The following is a 19,526-nucleotide window of genomic DNA, read 5'->3' as shown; positions in this document are numbered from 1 at the left end:
AAGCTCAAGTACCCTTACGATCTGTCAAGTCCAGTTGTTTATTTTGAGCGTGCTTTCACTCCTGATCGCCGCTGACAAGCACAGCATACCCAGCAGGCTTGCCACGTGACTTCTTGAAGATTATCAGCACTGTTCCCGCCAAGCAAGCAATGCACATCACAAACAGAGAAATAATGAAGGCGGGACTGGAACCTAAAGGGATAGACATACAAATGACAAAAACGTAAGATGACTTCTTTTGCAACTGCTAGATTGAAGCTTGCAAAAATCGCCACACTGGTTACGCGTGCAGAGCATCAATATATTGCAACAGGCAAGGATATAAAAACAAATCTAGTATTACAGCCGAAATCATTTGACATGGACATATTGATATGCAGGGTTTAAGATAGCGTTTTTAATGTAGTTCTTAATTAAGAGATCAGTTTGTTGATTGGGAATGAGATAAACCTTTTTTGATTAAAAAAAGGTCGATAGGCACTCTTGAATTATTGCAGTCTAAAGGAGTACTGTCCCGGCTGAATATCGTGTTTTCATGATCATTGCCAGGAGCTTGCCTTAAGCTTACTTTATTATCTTAAAGTTGGAAGGAAAAAGTGATACAAGCAAAAAAAAATAAACTAAACAGAAGAAATAACAGCTAGAAAGGCCAAACTGTCGCATGAATGGTAAATTTAATTTGATTTCTTGACATCCTGACAATAAATCAAATATTCCATTTCAATCCTAATTGCAATCCTGCACTTTATTTCGAAACTACTGCTTCTGGTTTGCTCTACAGAATCTGTTTGTTCATCTAAGCTGTATATTTGGTGGCCTTTCAGTATAGTTCTCTTTCAATTTAAGTTTTACATTTTTGTTTTCGTTTTTCTACTCTGTCTACCTACCACTTTTGTCCAGAACATTATCGCGATTCTCATCTCGTTTCCCGCGTGCAAGGTGGAGCGGGCCCTGGGCCAAAGAGTACACGTCAGTCACGTGATCAGTCACTGCACGTCTTTCTCGGCCACTTGATGGACATTTCTTTGCACACTGGGAGTCTGGGTCGGTTGCGTTACATACAATCACGTGACAGTGAACGAACACAAATGGATGGTCAGCAATGAACTTGAAGGTTTCCAGGCTAAACCGCTGTGCACTCACTGAGGGCGCTGAATGGTACTTCACGGTAACGTCTTTTGGGCATCTAAGGGAAAATAGTTTTAGTCACACTCCCTACAGTTCAACACTGGAAGCAATTCAAGCAAAGAAACTTAGATCTAACGAAGCTAAGTTCTATAGACCTTCTACACATGGCTTAGTCTCACTGGCGGGGAAATTCGTGAAAACAATTCTTCACATACCCTTTCTTTATAAACTCGTACTTCAAGGAATTCGTCTGATCCTGAGTGGGCGTGGCATAGCATCGATCAGCTATGATTGACAGCTGCTTGTCACCTGATGTCACTGATACCTCAAAGAACAGAAGCTTGCGCAGCACCACAGCAACAGGGAAATCATCCTTCGTGTAAGGACTCACGAATCTCTTGTCAGGAAACATTTTCAGAGAGAGTGTGAAGTTTCCTTTGCCTTCATCGCTAAACAGAAGTTTTCTGTTACTTGGTTTCCAACCAACCGATGACACGACGCCATATTTGGAGTAGAAACAGCTAAACTGTATTTCTATTTCACGTACGCGTGTCACGACATCCTCTGCAGCCACTGGGATTTCCAAGACTGCGTTGGAGTAAACGATAGCTGTAGGTGTGTGCCTGCGAGTTGTGTTACAGCCGGTCAGTGATGTTGTTAGAAAGAAGTGAGAGCTGGTTTCTTTAGCTTTACATGTGGTGTCCCGTAGCCGAAGATGCTTACGGTCAATACCACGGAGGAGCGACTTGGGAATGATGATGGTCATGTTTTCATTATTGCACTGAACACCAACACCTGGAGCTTAAAATGATACAAGATCTATTAACTGCCTTGTCATTAAAGAAACAAACAAACAAACAAACCCATAATGTTGTAAATGCAAGTGTAGATCAATGTTCTTTAGTATCATTACTTTGGGAGCTGAAGATGCGAAAACAGTGCACTCTATGGTATGACCATGGTTTAATCGATAGTTACCGTGACATGTCTTGTTATCCAATGATAAGCTCAGTTCCGGGTCTGGACATTCACATTTGTAGCCTCCTGCAGTATTAACACACTTGTGACTGCAGTCGCCATTTGACACAGCACACTCGTCAATATCTGAAATAGAGTTTGTCTGTGTTAATAGCCAATCATTATCTGTCTCCAAAAGAAGTAAAGCGACGTAACATTGACTGATATTGAAAGAAAACCAACTTAGTATGAATAATGATGACTGATACAAGTTATCGATCACAAAACCCACCAGTGCATGTGATTGACTTAGCACTGTCCGTCCACTGACCATCTACCCCACACTGCTTATAAGAGGGACCCTGAAGCTGGTATCCCTGTGGGCATGAGAACGAGCATGTCGGGTTGTATTTCATCTGTGACGTCACGCAGTTGTTAGGAGACGTTTTGACAAGGCGGCCGACTGTAAGAACTGGGCACTTAACAACTGAAATGGAAGTGAAATATCATAAGAGTTTTGGAGGCAAGAGTGATGAAGAAGTCGATCTACACAGCATGAAAACATAACTTTACCTTGGTGTAAAGCTTAAATAAAGCTGGCATTAATTTGGAAGTTATTCAGCTATACGCTGACTTTACATTTTTTAAAGCTGACCTTTATACTAGCTTTACACTCACATATAAGGCAGATAAAGAGACTTCTTTACACCAACTTTAAATAACATTTACACACGTTAGCGTAAAGGTCAGTTTAACCACCTTTAACAACATTTAATTGAGGGTGTAAAGTTGGATGACCGACTTTACACCAGATGAAACCACATTTAATTTCATGTAAATCCCAATTTTCATGCTGTGCTATTTTAGAAGATAAACTCTTTACATGGAAAAGTTACTGTATAGCATTTTTTATACTGACACATTACCAATATAGTAGAAAATAATCACGATGCAAGGATTAAAACTCACCAGTGCACGAGATTGATCTAGCCTTGTCCGTCCACTGACCATTTGCCCCACACTGCTTATAAGAGGGACCTTGTAGCTGGTATCCCTCTGGACACGAGAACGAGCATGTCGTGTTGTATTTCATCTGTGACGTCACACAACTGTTAGAAGACGTTTTGACAAGGCGGCCAACTGTAAGAACTGGACACTTTACAACTGAAATTGAGGTTGAACGTAATAAAAGCTTTGAATGTAAGACTAGCAAACTCTTTACATTTGATAAAATTAATATTCATTATTTGGTGAAAACATTTGTTAAGTGAGATGCATAAAAGAAGAGAGTGGCCATTTAAACAAGCTGGGGTTATTCTCAACAGACTTCTAACTGCAACGAAGAAACTCATCTTTGGTAACCTAAACCAATCAAATGCGCACTATATGTAATTTTTCGCGTTTGTCTACCGAATGGCGTGACTAACTTAGATTAGATTAACTTCACGAGTCGGAGGGACCAAACCAGAGTCTGAGAAAAGAGACCTCTGGTTATGGACTTCTTTCTTCTCAGGAACTGTATGCCTTAAGGTATTGGGCTAATACATCCACTATAAAAAATCATCATTAACCCGAATAGTATGAAAATTTATTCTCATAAACAAAGCCAAGAATAAGGTAGAATGATGATTTTCTTCTCTAATTTAGTAAATGTTGGTAATATGCCTGGGATTTGTAACTAATATAGGCCAGTAAAGATTGCGTCCAGCTGGACGATTTTTTCTAACTATTTTTGCTGAAAATGACACTCTTTTTAATTTATTAATAGGGGACATATAAATAAGATGAAAACATTTGGCGGACAAATCACACCTTTACAGGTGACTGTGTTCACTTGCCCGCTCCAGGCTCCACCTCGTCCGCACTGAGTAGACGAGGGACCGCTGAGTTGATATCCACGGGCGCAGGAAAAAGAACAAGTTGATCCATGGTTCTGACTGGACGAGAGACAATTCGAAGGAGAAACTTGGACACCACTACCCAGAGAAAGCTTTTGGCATTTGACTAACAAACATCAATCGAAAGAAAAATGACAAATAAAAAAATGATTATTTTGTCTCACTGTACGTTTACACGTTATTAAGGTTTGGGTTTCAAATGTGCAGCCACCCTTGCACAAGGTTCAAAAGGTCTTTTAAAACTATTAACAATAAAATTAGGTCTGATAAAGACTGATTTGTTTTGTTGCTGTCTATACACTGATGATGTAAGTGGGTTTTTTGGTCTGTCATAATGACGAGTTCTCTAATTACACCGTTAATTCAAAATGCAATATTCTGTATTTTGTTCTTTACTATTTTGATAATCATTGTTGCAGGGCTCTACTGAAAACCGATTCAGTTTGTCACGGGCAAGTGACGAATAAAAAATTGAGACCCCGACTGGATTGAACCCATTACACTCTGCACACTAATTGGGTGCCCTTACCACTGATGTACAAGAGACTTGTCGCGAGTAAAGTCATTTACAGAGCACATATGTGACTTACGTTCCACATAATGCTTGGGTCAGTATATATTGTCGAAAGCATCAAGTATTGTCAAGTATGGTGATAAAAGCAAAGATTGTAATATTCAGCTCGGTCATACTGTAGTGAGTAAACGACACGAGCATGGGACAAAGCAGAAAGGGCAATAAAATCAGGTATTAATATGGCACAGCTCGACACAGCTAGCGGTATGGCACCGTTTGTTATCGATCACCAATACAAAAAAACACAAAGGTTTTCAATTCGCAAGCTGATGTACGTACAGATATAAAGAACGCTAAAAAACTGAAGTGCATGTATGTACTTACCAATGGTTTCACAAACGAAGCTTGGGACACTTCCAGCATTGCACGTCCAATCGTGCCAAAGCCCATATCTGTAAATAGCAACACACCGTTCATGGGCTTCTGGCTGTCCTTTGTCCCAGTTGGTATAAGATGGTCGTGATCCGTCAAGCCACAGCCAGCGGTTCTTGTCTTTAGGATCCCTGTACAAACCAATCCATGTAGTCTGCGACAATCTGGCAGCAATTGCTTGGTTTTCGGCCTGTGAATTCACCACTGCTAGCTTTGATCCGAGTGCTTCACATGCAGATTTTGCTGCATTCCACGTAAGAGTCTTGCTTACAAACTTGTAGCATGAGCCTTGTAAGCGGATCCAGTTATTTGGGCATATTCCTAAAAGTGTGCGAGGGAAAGAAAACGAATGAATGGAAATTATATCTGCGCCATTCTACGAGAACTGCCTTTCAAATTGATCGAATACTTGTCTCACTGACCCAATTCGACATTTTTTCTATTGAAACACATTGATTGTCCACGTTTATTTGGCTTGTTGGCTCCCGATTTGTGAATTTTCGAATTTCACGGAAAAATATCGATTTACGCCACTCCAGCAGATTTCAGGAGAGTTCTTTAAAACTAGTGCTCTTCCTATTGAACACAAGTAAAGCATTTCTTAAGTTCATGCGACATATTTTGTGGAACGAAGTGAGCGAATAGATAAACTGTTTGTGAAATCATTCAACTTTTAAACAAAGTTGTTCGTGTCATAAGGGCCGTACTATTATGCTATATAACTCTAGCCATTCATCTATGGAAAAATAATACACGTTCGAATCTTAACGCGTATATATATATGTACAGGAACTATCATAAGGAATAACTTTTCAGGTCTCGCACACGCGGCATAGCGTCCAATGCTCCCGCGTCCATTTGGCAGGAATATACAGCCCTTTTTATGAGTTTACTTACTAAATACATGTATGGCCCGCACGGAAAAAAAGGAAAAAGAAAAATGGTACGACGATATCTCAAATGAGTTTTCAAGTTTTGTTTCAGACCATTCCTTAAGCGCCTAACAATTGTTTTGTTACCTATCTCTACGGTATTCGGAATTTGTGACCTGTATTATTAATTAATAAGCGCGATATGACTTTCTGTTATTTGCTTGAAATTTATTTTGTCTCAAAGAATCGAAAAAAACTGAGTGAATCCCGGGAAAATGTCCAGGATTTAAGACAATCTAGAAAACCTAGCTTTAACTTAACCAAAGTGTAATATGTTTTTAGTTCCACAGAGTGTGAAATAAAAGTTCACATTGTATAAATCATTATTAATTTTGCGCAGGAGTCCACTGCTATTCGCGTGGCATTTCTGAATATTCACGGAACTTGACTTCTTATACCGTATTTATTCGATTAAGCGCCCAACGTCGAATTAGCGCCCACCCTGAAGGTAGGAAAAGTTAATAAGCGCCCAGCCTCGAATAAGCGCCCACCCCCACCCCACAAAAAAAAACAAATGAAAACCATAAGAGGAGTATTGATTATTGAAATTGACTATGTACTATTAAGAAGACTTCCCCCATGATCGAGTTTTCTTAGTATTTTACAGAATCTTTCAATGAACAGTTAAAATTCTGCTTTGGTACGTCTTCCCCTTTTATTATTACCCATTATTATTCATTGTTTTGTTACAAAAATATACTTAATATTTGCTGAAAATCGTGAAAATGTAATTAGCGCCCAGCCTCGAATTAGCGCCCACCTCGAATAAGCGCCCATTCCCAAGGACCAAAAATTTAATAAGCGCCCAGGGCGCTTAATCGAACAAATACGGTATGTTTATAGTGGAAAATTTATCGATCAGGTATACGAAGATGATACTAGACTACACTAGTCGTTCGAGCAACACAATTGTAATTTCAAGCCTTTAGCTCTAAAATCATTTTTCTAAGTATTATTTGAGAAGTGTGTAATCAACTCACCTTGACTGTTACTCCGTAGCACCAAATATGTGAACCCCACGAGGAAAACAGACAGCCAGTGAAGTACAGCCATGGCGGAAAGAACAGGATTAACCTTTCAAATACGTCTGCTGAGAATATAATTTCAGAACGTTACTGATTACAAAAAGATCAGTTGTGAAAACGACTTTAGTTCAGTCCGTTGATGGAAGCAGTAAGTCTACGTGTTATTAGAGTAATGAATTCATGGTAACGGGTTTTTTCTCGAGTCAGCTTATCCAAATACTGAGTCAGGAATTAAACAATTCAGCTCTAACAAGAGAACGTCAAACATTGTGACAAATACCCGAGGACAAATATTACTTTAAAAATGTAATATAATTTAAGGAACACCCTTTACGAACATATTCTCTTGTGTTCCAGCGGCTTCAGTATATTCGAATATTAATTTACCTAGTTTTGTACAAAGTTGGTTGTGTCGTGACAGATACCGTGTCATACCGGCCAGCTGGGCATAGACATGTGTACCGACGATGTCTGCCCTTTTAAACATTATCGCCCATACCATATAATACAAAAACGTTCTTTATTCAATTTCTTGTTTGTTGTTGTTGTTTTTTGCACACAATTTAGTCACTATCCGGCGGTGAATCGACGCAAAGAAGAAGCATTCAGATAATCCAGCATTTTAAACCCCCAAAATTTCAATTCTCCACGTTTACTGATGTGTTTACGCAGCCAATGAAAAGGTGCACTGATATTTTATAGAAATTAGCAGATATGTTGATCAAAGTGAAACTGGCACGAACTCTTGTTCATTAAAACTCAAATCGAACGTTTGATTCCGCACATGTTGTAATGTCTCTACTCTAGCGACCATGCAGAATATTAAACGTACACGGAATTTAACCGTGATCAACTCAGCGAAAGGGAAGTCGATCCTGTCGTGAAAAAAAAAACAAGCAAATTATCCCAAGTCACGAACCAGACTTTTGTATACATTAACCTCATTCACGCAGCAAAACCAATATTTACTGAACGAAATGTAACGCAAACGTATATGAGTAAAAAACTAACAACTATTTCGGCCTCTTTTGGTGGATTAGCCTTTTGGACATAAATAACAAAAGCAATAGTTAACTGAAGTTCGTACAGCTGATCATCCGGGTGCGAGTAGTTCTGAAAAGGGTGACTGGTGACTGGCGTTTTGACAATAACCTGAGCGGAAGTCATCTTGAGAGTCATCTTCAGGTTTAAACATTAGCATTAAGAAAATAAACCCTTCAAATTTCTTCAAAAAGCAAGGTCAAAGCTGGAAGCACAATAAACGTCGAGATGATTTATCCCCTTCTTGAGCCAAGCCGTATCTGAGAAGAAGCTGCCATTTTGTTTATGCGCGCCCGCTAATGACGCTTAAATTCTGCGCAGTAGGGATGTCCAGGGCAATACTAAGGAATTACATGTACCTTAATATTCAACGTATTGGTCTCACATTTTCTACAGTTGTATAGACAAATTTAAAGCATTACGGGCCAATTCTGGTTATTCTGTTTAATTTCGTTAACGTAGCAAAGAGCTCTAAACTTCATATTCTTTTACAAATCAAATCAAAAAAGGATGATTTTCGAGCATGTAAATGATATTTTCGTACAAACTGAAATTAACTTCAAAAAATACGCGCCGCCGTTTTTTCAAGTTTACCCAAATGCGATCCGTTTAAATCTACTCCAGTTTTGTCCATCCGTATCCCTTCTTGACATTTTTGCCTTTCTTTTGACTTCTCCCAGTTTTAAGCTGTTGTCTTGATATTTTAGTTCTTTAAGTGACTTGTTTGTTAGACCGAAATTGCCTTAATCTGCAGCCACCTTAGGTTTACGATTTTTAGAGAAGAAGCCACGTCAGGCCTAGCTTGCTTCTATGCGGGTCCTCCATCCACTTCGAATTAGAATTTGGAAATGTTGGTTTTTCAGTAGGGAGAAAAACTGAATTACCCAGAGAAAAAACCCTCTGAGCTAGGCAAGAACTAACAAAAAACTCATCCCACGTATGGCATCGGGCCGGAATAGAACCCGGGCTATATTAGTGGAGTGGGGAGGGGGGGGGGGGGGGGGGAGAAGCGTTTTCATAACTGCACCATCCCTGCTCCTCATCCATAAAGAAAAAAAAAACGACGCAAAAGAAAAGAGCACTCTGAATTTCCTAGCCTTTAGTGCAAATAAGTCAAGGACCACACAAACGCTTATCCATTGCATTAAAAGCAATTAAAAATTTTTATTGATCATTTTAAACAGCACCAAGCTCCCAACACCACACCCACCCATTACAATTAATATACGTTGATTATATAAGCCACGAGCATCAAACCTGTGTTATTGGAAAAAGGTTAACCTTGAATGATAGTAATACTCAGTCCTTAGGTTTGTTGCACACCTAAAAAGGGCACTTCTCATATGTAAAAGGAGAATATTACTCTTTATTTTTGAAATAAAACGGTTGTTTCGCCGATCTGTTTTTTTTTTTTTGGAAACTAAATTTTCGGTGACTTTCCTGTTTACCTTCATCACTCTTCATGTTGAAACCTTTTAAGTATTGACATCCTGATTTTTCTAGTCTCCCTACAAGTTCTTCTCGAAATGACTGATGCGTTGAATGGCTAAATAAAACGCTACTTTCCCTTATTTGTTACTTATACACTAGTACATCAATTACGGAGGATGTCAACGACAGATAGTTTGATCTTTCTCTCCTTTCCTCTCCTCTTCTCTCCTCTCCTTATACCTTATTGGGTCCTGAAAACCTCAGCCGAGCATTTTTATGTGTTCCCCGTGAATCTAAAATATATGCCCAAAAAGTATTTAACATAAAACGCAAAAAAGCAGAGCACCCTTAGTTGAATCAAATTTTTTTTTGGAAAATCCGGCAAAAAGGAAAATAATGGGTAGAATTGTGAGTAGCCGCAAAAACGTAAGACTAACTAAACTAAACATTTTCAAAAAAAAATAACGGCAGTTTTTGTTTGATTGCCGAAAGTAGTAATCCTTGTTTACTTTGGTTTGGCGTTGGCAGAGCTCGAGCTTTTTTTGAATGGTTGAAATTTGGATCTGATCAGCTTGCGAAATAGTTGACGTTGCAGTTGCACTGAAGTTTTTTTCAATCTGAGTTTTATCTTGGACACGACTTTGCCCTAGCCTGTGACTGGTTAATTAAGGTGTTTTTAAACACCTTAATTAACCAGTCTTTGTGGTTTTGTGGTTGATCTGTTGACTTTACTTTGGTTTCGGTTTTGTGATTGTCATAATAATCTACTCTTAAACGTAAAAAGGCAGTTTAGTTTTGGAGACTACTCAAAATCTACGCATTGTGGGTAAACTTGAGCTAGAGATTATCATCAAATTGAAAATTAAGTTTAGTCACTTGTCAATACTAGACTTCGTTACAAGTATCCTACGAAACAGTCACGCATTATGTACTACGTACAAAATAGGAGAATTTGCGTGACAAGCTTTTTTAAAGAAGGCCTGCAATAAAGCTAAGGAAAATTTTTGAGAAATATGAAGTAAACTAGCGAGAGTAATCTTTTTACTACTTGCAGTTATCTTATCGAGAGTAGCGATCAATCTTATATGTGTTCATCTCAAGCTCAAGTACCCTTACAATCAGTCAAGTCCAGTTGTTTACTCACAGGCAGCCCAAGCTAACGATAAGAGCCACAGTACTCTAAGACTCAATTTATAAGGATTTGTATGGGAATGAAACAGTTTTCTTTTACGACATAGAAATTCGAACGTTTTATGAATAAAATTGACTTACACTGTTGCAGTTTCGTGTTCTTTCGTGTTCTTGCTTATTCATAAAATGTTCGAATTTTTATATCGTAAAAGAAAACTGTTTCATTCCCATACAAATCCTTATAAATTGAGTCTTATAGAGTACTGTTGCTCTTATCGTTAGCTTGGGCTGCCTGTGGTTTACTTTGAGCGTGCTTTCACTCCTGATCGCCACTGACAAGCACAGCATATCCAGCAGGCTTGCCACGTGACTTCTTGAAGATTATCAGCACTGTTCCCGCCAAGCAAGCAATGCACATCACAAACAGAGAAATCGTGAAGGCGGGACTGGAACCTAAAGGGATAGACATACAAATGACAAAAACGTAAGATGACTTCTTTTGCAACTGCTAGATTGGAGCTTGCAAAAATCGCCACACTGGTTACGCGTGCAGAGCATCAAAATATTGCAACAGGCAAGGATATAAAAACAAATCTCGTATTACAGCCGAAATCATTTGACATGGACATATTGATATGCAGGGTTTAAGATAACTTTTTTAAAGTAGTTTTAATTAAGAGATCAGTTTGTTGATTGGGAATGAGATAAACCTTTTTTGATTAAAAGAAGGTCGATAGGCACTCCTGAATTATTGCAGTCTAAAGGAGTACTGTCCCGGTTGGATATCGTGTTTTCATGATTATTGCCAGGAGCTTGCCTTAAGCTTAATTTATTATCTTAAAGTTAAAAGGAAAAAGTGTTACAAGCAAAAAAATATAAACTAAACACAAAAATTACAGCAAGAAAGGCCAAGCTGTCGCATGAATCCTGACAATAAATTAAATATTCCATTTCAATCCTTGCAATCCTGCACTTTATTTCAAAACTACTGCTTCTGGTTTGCTCTATAGAATCTGTTTGTTTAACTAAGCTGTATATTTGGTGGCGTTTCAGTATAGGTCTCTTTCAATTTAAGTTTTACATTTTTTTTTCATTTTGCTACTCTGTCTACCTACCACTTTTGTCCAGAACATTCTCGCGCTTCTCATCTCGTTTCCCGCGTGCCAGGTGGAGTGGGCCCTGGGCCAAAAAGTACACGTCAGTCACGTGATCACTAACTGCGCGCCTTCCTCGGCCACTTGATGGACATTTCTTTGCACACTGGGAGTCTGGGTCGGTTGCGTTGCATACAGTCACGTGACAGTGAACGAACACAAATGGATGGTCAGCAATGAACTTGAAGGTTTCCAGGCTAAACCGCTGTGCGCTGACAGATGGTGCAGAATGGTACTTCACGGTAACGTCTTTTGGGCATCTAAGGAAAATATTTTGTCACACTCCCTACAGTTCAACACTGGAAGCAATTCAAGCAAAATAACTAAGATCTAACGAAGCTAATTTCTATAGACCTTCTACACATGGCTTAGTCTCACTGGCGGGGAAATTCGTGAAAACAATTCTTCACATACCCTTTCTTTATAAACTCGTACTTCAAGGAATTCGTCTGATCCTGAGTGGGCGTGGCATAGCATCGATCAGCTATGATTGACAGCTGCTTGTCACCTGATGTCACTGATACCTCAAAGAACAGAAGCTTGCGCAGCACCACAGCAACAGGGAAATCATCCTTTGTGTAAGGACTTACGAATCTCTTGTCTGGAAACATATTCAGAGAGAGTGTGAAGTTTCCTTTCCCTTCATCGCTAAACAGAAGTTTTCTGTTACTTGGTTTCCAACCAACCGATGACACAACGCCATATTTGGAATAGAAACAGCTAAACTGTATTTCTATTTCACGTACGCGTGTCACGACATCCTCTGCAGCCACTGGGATTTCCAAGACTGCGTTGGAGTAAACGATAGCTGTAGGTGTGTGCCTGCGAGTTGTGTTACAGCCGGTCAGTGATGTTGTTAGAAAGAAGTGAGAGCTGGTTTCTTTAGCTTTGCATGTGGTGTCCAGTAGCCGAAGATGCTCACGGTCAATACCACGGAGGAGCGACTTGGGAATGATGATGGTCATGTTTTCATTATTGCACTGAACACCAACACCTGGAGCTAAAATGATACAAAATCTATTAACTGTCTTGTCATTAAAGAAACAAACAAACCCATAATGTTGTAAATGCAAGTGTAGATCAATATTCTTTAGTATCATTACTTTGGGAGCTGAAGATGCGGAAACAGTGCACTCTATGGTATCACCATAGTTTAATCGATAGTTACCGTGACATGTCTTGTTATTCAATGATAAGCTCAGTTCCGGGTCTGGACATCCACATTTGTAGCCTCCTACAGTATTAACACACTTGTGACTGCCGGCAGCCGCCATTTGACACAGCACACTCGTCAATATCTGAAAGAAAGATTGTCTGTGAGCTTCTGTGTTAATAGCCGATCATTATCTGTCTCCAAAAGAAGTAAAACGACGTACCATTGCCCGATTTTGAAAGAAAACCAACTTAGTATGAATAATGAGGACTGAAACAAGTTATCGCAAAACTCACCAGTGCATGAGACTGCCTTGGCACTCTCCGTCCAGTTACCATTTGCCGCACACTGCTTATAAGAGGGACCTTGTAGCTGGTATCCCTGTGGACTTGAGAATGAGCAAGTCGTGTTGATGTTCGGTCGTGACGTCACGCAGCTGTTAGGAGACGTTTTGACAAGGCGGCCGACTGTAAGCGCTGGACACTTTACCACTGAAATGGAAGTAAAATAACATGAGAGTTTTGGAGGCAAGATTGATGAAGGAGTCGATCTATTTGAGGAGATATACTTTTAACATGGTAAAGTTAAGCATAGCATGCTTTATACTGACACATTACCAACATAGTCATAATCACGATGTAAGCATTAAAACCCACCAGTGCATGAGACTGACTTAGCACTGTCCGTCCACTGGCCATTTGCGCCACACTGCTTATAAGAGGGACCTTGTAGCTGGTATCTTTGTGGGCATGAGAACGAGCATTTCGTGTTGTAGTCATCTGTGACGTCACGCAGTTGTTGGGAGACGTTTTGACAAGGCGGCCGACTGTAAGAACTGGACACTTTATCACTGAAAATAAAATAGAAAATAGATGCAGTAATTTTCTTTATGGTTGCGATCAATTTCCCAATTTTTGCGTGACTTTTTTTTGGCCAAGCACTACTTAAATTTTGATATCTAGAATTCTTCCTAACGCCAATGTTTAAAGACAACTCCCTCTATAACGGACACCTTCGGGACCACAATTTGGTGTCCGTAATATAAGATGTCCGTAGTAGCGAGAGTAACTTTCAGTAATTCTTTTTTGCCGCGACTGCAACTCCTGTCCGTAATAACCGGGTGTCTGTAATAGCGAGGTGTCCGCAAGGCGAGAGTTAACTGTAATGGCAAATATCGTAAAGATGTTTATAAAATACACAGCGAATTAATCATACCTTTACAGCTGACTGTGCTCACTTGTCCGCTCCACGCTCCACCTCGTCCGCACTGAGTAGACGAAGGACCGCTGAGTTGATATCCACGGGCGCAAGTAAAAGAACAAGTTGATCCGTACATTTGTTTGGATGAGAGGCAGCTGGAAGGAGAAACACTTACGCCACCCTTCAGAGTAAGCTTCTGGCAGGTGTTGGCTGGCAATTAAAAAAGAGATGACAGACAACTAAGTAAAGTGAAATAACAGATTCTTTTATTTTGAAGTCAAACACAACATACCTCTGGTTTCACAAACGTACGGAAACGTAGCTGAACATCCCAGGTCGTTCCATTCCCATCTGTGCGACTTAGAACGCATTTCACCACATTCCTCGTGAAGACCGTTAGGTTCTCCTTTAGCCCAGTGAGTGTACGTTACTGGTGTTCCATCGACCCACAGCCAGCGAGACTTGTCTTTAGGATTCCTATACAAACCAATCCATGTATGACTGTCTGGTATTTTGGAGGTAAGTGCTTGGAGTTCAACTTGTGAATTTATCATGACGAGCTTCGATCCGTGAGCCTCACAGGCGGATTTTGCTGCATTCCAATTCAAAGCCTTGGAAAAGAACTTGTAGCAGGAACCTTGCATATTAATCCAACCGTTTGGACACTCTACAAAAATATGACCGCAAAGAAATGTTAATGTAACAGGACTACATGCTGTTCAATTTGAAGAGAACAGGGAAGAAGTTTTTTAGTTGGTCGTATTACATGTGGTCGTATAACATGTTAATTATTAGGGCATTTAAATTTCCACGGCTATGGACTAAGACTGCTCGTTTTTCTCGGAGAGGAATGGGACAAGTTCTCATGCACACGTGTTATTTTGGACACGCAACCAAATTAAGAATAAATTTCAATGCTGTCTTGATTAATTAATTAATTAATTAATTAATTAATTCATTCATTCATTCTTTTGCTTTCAAAATTCAGTATGCAACAAGCGCAAGATGTACCTTTGGTTTCACAAACGTACGAAAACGTAGCTGAACACCCGGCGTCGTTCCATTTCCTTCCATATCGATTAGCATACATTTCAGCACACTCCTCGCTAAGACTGTTAGGTTCTCCTTTATACCAGTGAGTGTATGTTACCGGTGATTGGTCAACCCACAGCCAGCGTGACTTGTCTTTAGGATTCCTGTGAAAGCCAATCCACGTGTGCAGGGCGTCTGGTATTTTTGAGGTAAGTGCTTGAAGTTCAGTTTGTGAATTAATTACGACAAGGTTGGATCCGAGTGCTTCACAGGCGGATTTTGCTGCATTCCAATTCAAGGCCTTGGAAAAGAACTTGTAGCAGGAACCTTGTGCGTGAATCCAGTTACTAGGGCACACCCCTAAAATATTGGATAAAAACACAAAGAATTATTATCATTTTTCACAATACAAGAGAAGTGCGCTCCTTTATAAATACGAACAAATCAAACATTAGCCGCTGTTTTTTTTTAAATCAATAAATCAATTTCAGAAAGGTGTAGCCTGCGAACAGGGCAAGCTTTTTTGCGCTGTTATATTTTCTTTACGGAGTGGCATAAAAACAAAGCAAAAACAAAAAAAACAAAAGAGGATAACAGGGCATGATACAATTCTTCTACAATTTTTTTCGGCATTTAACTTCACTCCCCGCCAGATCTAGAAGTAAAAGCAAACGCGCGTTTCGTACTGATGGAGAGTCTCGAAAAATTGCTTAACGGAAGAGGGATTTGCCGTTTTGTATCATTGAAGCTTACTCATCTTTCTTCATCGCAGGTCAATGCTATCTTCTTGTGGCTTTTTTGCTCCCGACACCACTGCTGTGAAGTCTCGAACTTGCTCCGGCTGAATATGTAAAGACAACGTTCTATTTCAGATTGAAAAAGGACAAACCATCGGGCCATTTCGCCTTTTGTTTTGTAAAGGACGGCTAAGAAATGTTCTTAGACTTGCGTTTAAAGAGGGTCTGAATGAAGGGCACCTCGATAACTCTAAACAATTAATTTTTTGGCTCTGTAACATGAAACAGTAAAAGGTTAGGCATTTTAACACTAACAGTAAAACATTGACTGTAACAGTAAATTTTCTCCAAATTAAAAGAATAAAAAAGGCTCCAAAAAGGCCAATATTATTTTGTTTAGTATATGAAGAAGTTTTCGGCCATCTTCCGACGATTTCCGATCAGTTTGCAAGATTTCCGAAGACTACCGAATATTTCCGAAGACTGCCGAAGATTTTCAAAGACTGTCGAAGATGTCTGAATACTACCGAAGAATTTCGAGGAGAAATCCGAAAATTTTCTCTAAGTAAGAGTGATTTTATCCGATTTTGAAGAGCAGATAAGAATTGACAATGCTGAAATGTTTCATGCAAAAACCTCCTAACACTTAACAGTATTTTCTCCGAAAACGTACAGTAAACATTAAAAAATTTGCCAATGTAACAGCAAACACTAAAAATTATGGGAAAATAACACTAAACACTAAACCGCATTCAGACCCTCTTAAAAGAAAAAAGTAGCCTAAACGATAGAGCGCATTTACGCATTGTTCAACTAATTATTTATACATTTCATTTTATAAGTTTATCCGACACGTTGCAAAATTCTGATCAAATTGTTAAAGAATTCCGTGAAAAAAGAGTGTTCGACAAATTTATTTGATGCGCTTCAATGGTAGGGTGCAAATACCACAAACTGGAGGTTAGTCAATCAATCAATCAATCGAAATTATTTACCCTCAGAGCTGACGGGGGTTGACTTGGCCCCTGGCAAAACGTTCGATTTCCAGAAAAGCAAGTTTTTGCTAAACAGTGATGACGCATGCATTACATCACGCGTGCTATTTCCACGACCTCACGAGTGTCGCGAAACGAAAGTCATTTTAATTGGCTTTTTAGAGTAATGTCAATCATTGTCAATCCATCTTGCTAAAGGCATCCCGACGAGGAACTTTACGAGCGACACTATATAAATGCAACTGGAAAAATTGCCCGATCCCAGGGGAATGTTTTTCTCTAAACTTCTTGTGTGCTCTAGAAGTCGTCACTTTATAAGCGCTTTACAACAGAAGAAAGCATGTTCAAGGCTTCTTTATACTATCTTAGGACTTATTTTCTAAAAGGCGAACTTTTATTTTGGATAAAAAAAAGTCAGGTATTTTGAAATTAAATTGGTGTCACTCATTTCGCATTTGAATTTTCGTTTCCGTATACATGCGATACGAAAGAGTGGCATAATACAGAACGGAATTAGCTTCTATCATCGAAATAATTTTGTCTCAATTTGTTCTTTTTGCCAGAAAATACATTGTCGGTTTTGTATTTAAAGATTTTAGATTTCCCATACGCAGAGTTTAGTGTCCAATTTTCGTGTTTTTAATACTAACTCCCATATTTTTTGCCTCAGTCACCTCTATATATTTGGCTCATTATTTCCACAGTCTATGTAGTAGGAGTTATTCGCTTATACTTGGACGAATATATTTAATACAAAGAAAGCGAAAATTCACTTTCTGATTCCTGTTTTTATTCCTTTAAACCGTAATCTTTCATCCTCTCTTGATCAAGTTTAATTGTTGCTTAACGCTTGAGGTATTTGTAATTTTTGACTAATTATGGTCCTGATATAAGCAGGGGAAAAACATTTCGACCAGCTTGCGAATTCTGGGAACACACCTTTTAAATAGGAGTATATATAATAATATCCTGAATTTAATGCCTAAAGACCTGGCATTAAAACTTTAATGAAGGCTTAATATGTTATTATCTCCATAGTATTGAGGTTAAAATTCTGAAAAATTACTTGATCAAGTTTAATTGTTGCTTAACGCTTGAGGTATTTGTAATTTTTGACTAATTATGGTCCTGATATAAACAGGGGAAAAACATTTCGACTAGCTAGCGAATTCTGGAAATACGCTAAGGAGATCTTAAATTTAATTTCTAAAGACCTGGCATTAAAACGTTATTGGATGTTTAATATGTTATTATCTCCATAGTATTGAGGTTAGAATTCTGAAAAATTGCTCAATTTGCGTCCCTTACTTATCGCATGTTTATAGTGGCAAATTTATCGGCTATACCGCGGTAACACAACTCGTTCGAGCAAGACAAAATTTTGACACTTTAATCCTGGCTCTATATTTTGGCTCTACAGTGTGTACAATTATTTTAAGTATTACTGGAGAAGAGTTAAACCAACTCACCTTGACAATTACTCCGTAGCACCAAAAATGTGAACCCCACGAGGAATACAGACAACCAGTGGGGAACAGTCATGGCAGATATAGAACAGGATAAATCTTTTAAAAAATTTCTCTTAGAAATATCAAGACGTGGCTCGATTTCCAAAAACGATCACGGTGAAAATCACTTTAGTTTCGCCCGTTGTGCGAAGCAGAAAGTGTACGTGTTATCAGGTTAATGGATTCACGTTGACGGGTTTTTTCTCGAGCTAGCTTATCCAAATAAGTCAGAAATCAAACAATAAATAAATGAAGCCTCTTATTATATTACAAATACCTTGAGACCACGTTAATATATTACTTTAAAAATGTTACATAATTCAAGGAGCACCCTTAACATTTCCCGGCAAACTCTCGGTCAAATTAATTTTGTCAGTGTATTCGAATTGCTTTCCTTAATTGTACGTATATACAATGTTTCTGCAGTTATCGTACAAGTTTGGTATTGTCGTGACAGCCTGGGTCATGCCGGTCAATTAAAACAGGCGTACCGAGATTATCTGCCTTATATATCAAAAATAATCAGCTATATACTACAAAAAACGTGTAATTTACTTTTTGTTAAATTTTTGTCTTTTAATTAGTCACAATCCGCGGTTTGTGAGCGCAAAGAAGATGCATGCCTTCAGTTAGTCCAGAGTTTTAGCCCGAAAAACTTTAATTCTTCACGTTTATTAATGTGTTTACACGCGCAGCCAGTGTAAAAGCGCGCTTTTTTTTTACAGAAATCAGGAGATATGTTGATCAAACTGCTGGCTCAAACTCGATTTAAACCAATCAGTCACATAAAAGAATATTAAATCGAACGTTTTATGTCGTTCTGTTGATTCTGCATGTGCTGCTATGTCTCCTTTCTAGCAAACACAGAATATAAAAAGGTCATTAAACAATTCTGTCTTGATTTAACAAAAGGTGTCTAAAGATTTTGACACAGCTCTAGTTCTAAAGACATATTTTTGCAAGAAGCTTTGAATGAATCGACTAGTTATAGCTCATGTTCAACGTAAATTACTCTAATAAATCTCTTTATGAACCAAAAAGACTGCATTTACGGCATTTTGTTCAAATCATGAATTCTACCAATTTAATTAACTTGTTTACAACATGAAATAACATCAAATGAAAACAAATTTTTAAAGCGCCGGAGCGAGAGATGGACTGAAGCTTTCTAAATCCATGCATGGTCTAAAATGAACTATCAGAAAGCATTTTACATCGACGATCGCTTCATTTTCAACGAATTCGGGATTAAAATAAC

At 38.7% G+C, this 19,526-nt stretch overlaps 1 protein-coding gene and 1 pseudogene across 2 annotated transcripts in view; both read right to left on the bottom strand.

Annotated features, from left to right (window-relative positions):
• Positions 1 to 55: 55 nt before the first annotated feature.
• The window catches only part of LOC144660581 (uncharacterized), a 162,358-nt gene continuing 142,887 nt past the window's right edge, over positions 56 to 19,526 (bottom strand). The window contains exons 8-13 of the mRNA XM_078521234.1: positions 3,055 to 3,249; positions 2,378 to 2,572; positions 2,107 to 2,232; positions 1,344 to 1,929; positions 888 to 1,186; positions 56 to 192 (exon numbers count right to left, since the gene is read on the bottom strand). Of these exons, the coding sequence (XP_078377360.1) occupies positions 56 to 192; positions 888 to 1,186; positions 1,344 to 1,929; positions 2,107 to 2,232; positions 2,378 to 2,572; positions 3,055 to 3,249 (1,538 nt within the window). The remainder of the gene's footprint in view (positions 193 to 887; positions 1,187 to 1,343; positions 1,930 to 2,106; positions 2,233 to 2,377; positions 2,573 to 3,054; positions 3,250 to 19,526) is intronic.
• Positions 10,806 to 18,302, bottom strand: LOC144660596 (ZP domain-containing protein-like; annotated as a pseudogene). The gene is made up of 7 exons (XR_013572117.1): positions 18,236 to 18,302; positions 15,008 to 15,388; positions 13,453 to 13,646; positions 12,812 to 12,941; positions 12,058 to 12,643; positions 11,605 to 11,903; positions 10,806 to 10,942 (listed from the first exon to the last, which is right to left on the bottom strand). The product of XR_013572117.1 is annotated as a ZP domain-containing protein-like (transcript).

This window comes from Oculina patagonica, chromosome 7 (assembly GCF_052425735.1).
Source record: "Oculina patagonica isolate OP01 chromosome 7, crgOcupat, whole genome shotgun sequence".
Lineage (NCBI taxonomy): Eukaryota > Metazoa > Cnidaria > Anthozoa > Scleractinia > Oculinidae > Oculina > Oculina patagonica.
Note: the sequence above shows the minus strand (reverse complement) of the source record. Positions and strands in the feature narration are given on the sequence as shown.